Source organism: Nothobranchius furzeri, chromosome 13 (assembly GCF_043380555.1).
Source record: "Nothobranchius furzeri strain GRZ-AD chromosome 13, NfurGRZ-RIMD1, whole genome shotgun sequence".
Classification (NCBI taxonomy): Eukaryota; Metazoa; Chordata; class Actinopteri; order Cyprinodontiformes; family Nothobranchiidae; genus Nothobranchius; species Nothobranchius furzeri.
In genome coordinates, this window is record NC_091753.1 from 28,297,367 (window position 1) to 28,305,089 (window position 7,723).

Below are 7,723 nucleotides of genomic sequence, written 5' to 3' on the forward strand. Positions count from 1 at the left end.
AAAACATTAAAATGTTAATTAAAACGTTAAAATGTTCATTAAAACATTAAATTCTTCATTAAAACGTTTAAATTTTCATTTTTAAAAACGTTAAAATGTTCATTAAAACCAAACGTTTAAATGTTCATTTTGAAAAACGATTAAAGGTTCATTAAAACGTTTAATATTTCATTAAAACGTTAAATGTTCATTTTTTGAAACAAGCAGTCTCCTTCTGAAGTCATAAAGAAACAAGCGGTCTCCCTCTGACATCATAAAGAAAAAAGCAGTATCTTTCTGACATCAAAGAAACAAGCAGTCTTCCTATGACATCATAAAGAAAAAAGCAGTCTCCCTCTGACATCATAAAGTAACAAGCAGTATCTTTCTGACATCAAAGAAACAAGCAGTCGCCTTCTGACATCATAAAGAAACAAGCAGTCTCCTTCTGACATCATAAAGAAACAAGCAGTCTCCCTCTGACATCATAAAGAAAAAAGCAGTATCTTTCTGACATCAAAGAAACAAGCAGTCTCCCTCCGACATCATAAAGAAAAAAGCAGTCTCCTTCTGACATCATAAAGAAACAAGCAGTCTCCCTCTGACATCATAAAGAAACAAGCAGTATCTTTCTGACATCAAAGAAACAAGCAGTCTCCTTCTGACATCATAAAGAAACAAGCAGTCTCCCTCTGACATCATAAAGAAACAAGCAGTATCTTTCTGACATCAAAGAAACAAGCAGTCTCCTTCTGACATCATAAAGAAACAAGCAGTCTCCTTCAGACATCATAAAGAAACAAGCAGTATCTTTCTGACATCATAAAGAAACAAGCAGTCTCCTTCTGATATCATGTAGAAACAAGATATATATGTCTGATATATATCAGAATATATATGCTTGTTGAATATAAATCTTCATTAAAACGTTAAAATGATCATTAAAACGTTAAATTCTTCATTAAAACGGTTAAATGTTCATTTTTAAAAACAATAAAATCTTCATTAAAACGTTTAAATGTCCATTATAACATTAAATTCTTCATTAAAACATTAAAATCTTCATTTTTTAAAATGTTAAAATGTTCATTAAAACGTTTAAATGTTCATTAACATGTGAAAATCTTCATTAAAACATTAAAATGTTAATTAAAACGTTAAAATGTTCATTAAAACATTAAATTCTTCATTAAAACGTTTAAATGTTCATTTTTAAAAACGTTAAAATGTTCATTAAAACCTTAAATTCTTCATTGAAACGTTTAAATGTTCATTTTTAAAAATGATTAAAGGTTCATTAAAATGTTTAATATTTCATTAAAACGTTAAACGTTCATGTTTTGAAACAGGCAGTCTCCTTCTGACATCATAAAGAAACAAGCGGTCTCCCTCTGACATCATAAAGAAAAAAGTAGTATCTTTCTGACATCAAAGAAACAAGCAGTCTTCCGATGACATCATAAAGAAAAAAGCAGTCTCTTAAATGTTCATTAACATGTGAAAATCTTCATTAAAACATTAAAATGTTAATTAAAACGTTAAAATGTTCATTAACTCATTCACTAGTCGTCATTTTAAATACAACCGTTCACTGCCAATGACGATTTTAGTCGTCAATTACGTTTTTTAACGGGAGGTGGTAGGGAACAAGCTCGCGCACCCTGACAGTAAACACCAATCATCTAAAAATGATCTTCATCTGTGTGTGCGTCAGTGACGTGTCACGTGATCAGGAAGAAGCCGATCCATGAAATAGGAGCTGGTTTTAGGAAGCCACTATGCCTAAGGCGAGACGCAAAGCGGATAATCTTATGCAGCTCACACTTCAACAAAGTCTGTTTCGCGGTAGCAAAACTTTGCATCGTGTTCCTATCAAAAGAAAAGATGACAACCAACCCGGGCCAAGCGGAGACGAAAGGCATACGCCGCAACATGTTTCATCTGAGCCAGAGACAGCGATTTCAGCAGACAGTTCCGACTCGGATCATTTTAGCGAACCTGACCCAGATTCTTCAGATGAATGGTTGCCGTCTGGACCAACCGGGAGCAGCAGAGATTCTTCACCAGACGATAAAAGAAAAAATGAAGAAGGTAACGTAACAGCTAGCTAACAGCTAACGGCTGTGTTATTTGTTTGTTGTGATCGCGTCATTCTTTTCTCCCCGCTTTCCCGTCTCCCCTACTTTCATGAATGTCATAGTCTCCCCAACACTTGTTTCCAGCTTCTTTCTTTACAGATTTATAATGGAAATGGTTTGATTTTTGATTATTATTTGAAGATATTTTCAATTTACAGATCGTGCACCCAGAAAAGCTCCCCCTGCCACAACTAGTACTGCAAAGAAAAGAGGTTAGAGAGGCAAACAAACAAATAAATACATATAAAAACAAACAAATAAATAAATAATGTGTGTGTGTGTGTGTGTGTGTGTGTGTGTGTGTGTGTGTGTGTGTGTGTGTGTGTGTGTGATTATGATTACAGGTCGTGCATCAAGCAGGAGTCGAGGGCAGGATTTGGACTGGGATGAGGCTGGCTGGCAACCCAACAAGATGCCTTTCACTGCAACCTCTGGACCCAAAGATGCTGCTGCAGACCTAGACTGTGATGTGCCAGCTAAGTTCCTGGAGCTCTTCCTGACTGATGAGCTGCTTGATCATGTTGTGCATCAAACAAATCTGTATGCAAGTCAGTATTTTCAAGCACACCCTGACCTACCACAACATAGCAGAGGTAATGCTTGGAAGCCAGTGTCAGTCTCAGAACTGAAAACTTTCTTTGGACTAACTTTCCTGACTGGCTATGTCAAAAAACCAAGCACTGAAATGTACTGGAGTGTGGATGAGGTGGATGCCACACCTTATTTCAGCAAAACCATGTCAAGGAACAGGTTTCAGATTATATGGAAGTTTCTGCATTACAATGACAATGCAAATCTGGATGTGAATGACAAAATGTACAAAGTCCGCCCAGTGTTAGATTACATTGTGGAAAAATTCAAGCAGATGTATCAGCCAGACAAAAACATTTGCATTGATGAGGGTATGATGCTGTGGCGAGGGCGCTTATCTTTCAGGGTGTACAACCCACAAAAGCCTGTGAAATATGGAATCAAGTCCTACATATTGTGTGACTCTGCCACAGGTTATTGTTTCAACATGAGGCCTTATTTTGGGGAAGGTAGTAGTTTGCCAGACACCGTATTTTCTCTTCTTGATCGCCTTTCAGGTCATGGCTATACACTGTATATGGATAACTTCTACAATTCTGTAGCATTGTGTGAGCGCTTACTGGAAGCACAGACCAATGTCTGTGGAACACTGAGGAAGAATAGGGGGGAGCCTCAGGTCATCAGGGATTTGGTAAAAACCGATCTAGGGATTGGGGACAAAGTTGTGCGGCACAATGACAAAGTCATGGTAGTAGCATGGCAGGACAAACGATTAGTGAAGATGGTGACAACCTGCCACCAAGATGGGATGCAGAAAGTTGATGTGTGGCAGAAGGGGCACAAAGACAAGGTTGCTCAGTTCAAGCCAGAGTGTGTTGTTGCATACAACTCTCACATGAATGGAGTGGATAAGTTGGACCAAAACATTTCCTACTACCCCTTCATCCGCAGGTCGCTGAACTGGTCCAAGAAGTTTGTTGCCTATCTGTTCCAAATGTGCATGTTTAACGCCTATATCCTGTACCGAGCCAGAAACCCAGGGGGATGTAACACACTTTTGAAGTTCATTCGTAGTGTAGTGAAGTCCTGGACCTTGAAGGTACACGAGCGGAAAGGGAGTGAGGTGGGGGAACAGGTAGAGGAAGAGGAAGGAGCAGGTGTTGAGGATGGGGACTTGGAGGATGTCAAACATACTCTGAGGGCACCCTATAACACTGACCCAGAGAGCAGGCTAGATGGAGACCTTGGCAGACACAAACTCTGTTACCTGAAACCCACCAGTAAGAAGTTGAGACCAACAAAAAGATGTAGGGTCTGCATACGCAGAGGAACTCGCAGAGAGACGAAAATGATGTGCAAAGTCTGTTGTGTCCCCTTGCACGCAGGACAGTGTTATATAGATTACCACACCACAGTGAGATACTCTGTCTCTGTGCAGGGGTAGAAGCGTGCACACACACACACACACACACACACACACACACACACACACACACACACACACACACACACACACACACACACACACGGGTATAACTACAACAGCACTTTCTGTAAGATTGCAAAAAGCCTGTTTTCTCCGTTTTTGGTTCAGAAACAGGCATTTCTGGTGAAACCCACCTGTGTTCTACAGCAAATTGTGAAAGAACGGAAAAGGGTTAAAACGAGCCGTTTTCTCCTGATGAAAGAAGAGAGTTAACTCTTTCATTTGGTAGTTTTGGTGTTTGCATAGTCATAGAGCAAAATATTCCGTGACTCTTCAAAAAACAGTAAAAATACTGAAAATCGCTGGCAGTGAGGGGCTTTGGTGATCAGAAAACGGCTGGCAGTGAATGAGTTAAAACATTAAATTCTTCATTAAAACGTTTAAATGTTCATTTTTAAAAACGTTAAAATGTTCATTAAAACCTTAAATTCTTCATTGAAACGTTTAAATGTTCATTTTGAAAAACGATTAAAGGTTCATTAAAACGTTTAATATTTCATTAAAACGTTAAATGTTCATTTTTTGAAACAAGCAGTCTCCTTCTAAAGTCATAAAGAAACAAGCGGTCTCCCTCTGACATCATAAAGAAAAAAGCAGTATCTTTCTGACATCAAAGAAACAAGCAGTCTTCCTATGACATCATAAAGAAAAAAGCAGTCTCCCTCTGACATCATAAAGAAACAAGCAGTATCTTTCTGACATCAAAGAAACAAGCAGTCTTCCTATGACATCATAAAGAAAAAAGCAGTCTCCTTCTGACATCATAAAGAAACAAGCAGTGTCCCTCTGACATCATAAAGAAACAAGCAGTATCTTTCTGACATCAAAGAAACAAGCAGTCGCCTTCTGACATCATAAAGAAACAAGCAGTCTCCTTCTGACATCATAAAGAAACAAGCAGTCTCCCTCTGACATCATAAAGAAACAAGCAGTATCTTTCTGACATCAAAGAAACAAGCAGTCGCCTTCTGACATCATAAAGAAACAAGCAGTCTCCTTCTGACATCATAAAGAAACAAGCAGTCTCCCTCTGACATCATAAAGAAAAAAGCAGTATCTTTCTGACATCAAAGAAACAAGCAGTCTCCCTCTGACATCATAAAGAAACAAGCAGTCTCCTTCTGACATCATAAAGAAACAAGCAGTCTCCTTCTGACATCATAAAGAAACAAGCAGTCTCCTTCTGACATCATAAAGAAACAAGCAGTCTCCTTCTGACATCATAAAGAAACAAGCAGTCTCCCTCTGACATCATAAAGAAACAAGCAGTATCTTTCTGACATCAAAGAAACAAGCAGTCTCCTTCTGACATCATAAAGAAACAAGCAGTCTCCTTCAGACATCATAAAGAAACAAGCAGTATCTTTCTGACATCATAAAGAAACAAGCAGTCTCCTTCTGATATCATGTAGAAACAAGATATATATGTCTGATATATATCAGAATATATATGCTTGTTGAATATAAATCTTCATTAAAACGTTAAAATGATCATTAAAACGTTAAATTCTTAATTAAAACGGTTAAATGTTCATTTTTAAAAACAATAAAATCTTCATTAAAACGTTTAAATGTCCATTATAACATTAAATTCTTCATTAAAACGTTAAAATCTTCATTTTTTAAAATGTTAAAATGTTCATTAAAACGTTTAAATGTTCATTAACATGTGAAAATCTTCATTAAAACATTAAAATGTTAATTAAAACGTTAAAATGTTAATTAAAACATTAAATTCTTCATTAAAACGTTTAAATGTTCATTTTTAAAAACGTTAAAATGTTCATTAAAACCTTAAATTCTTCATTGAATCGTTTAAATGTTCATTTTTAAAAATGATTAAAGGTTCATTAAAATGTTTAATATTTCATTAAAACGTTAAACGTTCATGTTTTGAAACAGGCAGTCTCCTTCTGACATCATAAAGAAACAAGCGGTCTCCCTCTGACATCATAAAGAAAAAAGTAGTATCTTTCTGACATCAAAGAAACAAGCAGTCTTCCGATGACATCATAAAGAAAAAAGCAGTCTCTTAAATGTTCATTAACATGTGAAAATCTTCATTAAAACATTAAAATGTTAATTAAAACGTTAAAATGTTCATTAAAACATTAAATTCTTCATTAAAACGTTTAAATGTTCATTTTTAAAAACGTTAAAATGTTCATTAAAACCTTAAATTCTTCATTGAAACGTTTAAATGTTCATTTTGAAAAACGATTAAAGGGTCATTAAAACATTTAATATTTCATTAAAACGTTAAATGTTCATTTTTTGAAACAAGCAGTCTCCTTCTGAAGTCATAAAGAAACAAGCGGTCTCCCTCTGACATCATAAAGAAAAAAGCAGTATCTTTCTGACATCAAAGAAACAAGCAGTCTTCCTATGACATCATAAAGAAAAAAGCAGTCTCCCTCTGACATCATAAAGAAACAAGCAGTATCTTTCTGACATCAAAGAAACAAGCAGTCTTCCTATGACATCATAAAGAAAAAAGCAGTCTCCTTCTGACATCATAAAGAAACAAGCAGTGTCCCTCTGACATCATAAAGAAACAAGCAGTATCTTTCTGGCATCAAAGAAACAAGCAGTCGCCTTCTGACATCATAAAGAAACAAGCAGTCTCCTTCTGACATCATAAAGAAACAAGCAGTCTCCCTCTGACATCATAAAGAAAAAAGCAGTATCTTTCTGACATCAAAGAAACAAGCAGTCTCCCTCCGACATCATAAAGAAAAAAGCAGTCTCCTTCTGACATCAAAAAGAAACAAGCAGTCTCCCTCTGACATCATAAAGAAACAAGCAGTATCTTTCTGACATCAAAGAAACAAGCAGTCTCCTTCTGACATCATAAAGAAACAAGCAGTCTCCTTCTGACATCATAAAGAAACAAGAAGTCTCCCTCTGACATCATAAAGAATCAAGCAGTATCTTTCTGACATCAAAGAAACAAGCAGTCTCCTTCTGACATAATAAAGAAACAAGCAGTCTCCTTCTGACATCATAAAGAAACAAGCAGTATCTTTCTGACATCATAAAGAAACAAGCAGTCTCCTTCTGATATCATGTAGAAACAAGATATATATGTCTGATATATATCAGAATATATATATGCTTGTTGAATATAAATCATCATTAAAACTTTTAAATCTTCATTAACATGTTTAAATATTAATTTTTTTAAAAACGTTAAAATGTTCATTAAAACATTAAAATGTTCATTAAAATGTTAAAATATTCATTAAAAGGTAAAAATCTTCATTAAAACGTTTAAATGTCCATTCAAACATGAAATTCTTCATTAAAACGTTTAAATGTTCATTTTTAAAAACGTTAAAATGTTCATTAATATGTTAAAAATCTTCATAAAAACATTAAAATGTTAATTAAAACGTTAAATGTTCATTTTTTGAAACAAGCAGTCTCCTTCTGACATCAAAAAGAAACAAGCAGTCTCCCTCTGACATCATAATGAAAAAAGCAGTCTCCTTCTGACATCATAAAGAAACAAGCAGTCTCCCTCTGACATCATAAAGAAGCAAGCAGTCTCCTTCTGACATCATAAAGAAACAAGCAGTCTCCTTCTGAC

General features: G+C 35.6%; 1 protein-coding gene across 1 annotated transcript; it reads left to right on the top strand.

The window, feature by feature from the left end:
* Positions 1 to 1,553: 1,553 nt before the first annotated feature.
* On the top strand, positions 1,554 to 4,435 carry LOC139062380 (piggyBac transposable element-derived protein 4-like). The gene is made up of 3 exons (XM_070543188.1): positions 1,554 to 2,070; positions 2,276 to 2,329; positions 2,462 to 4,435. Exons 1-3 carry the CDS (start codon positions 1,758 to 1,760, stop codon positions 4,090 to 4,092), a joined length of 1,998 nt encoding a protein of 665 aa, XP_070399289.1. The 5' UTR covers positions 1,554 to 1,757; the 3' UTR covers positions 4,093 to 4,435.
* Positions 4,436 to 7,723: the final 3,288 nt, after the last annotated feature.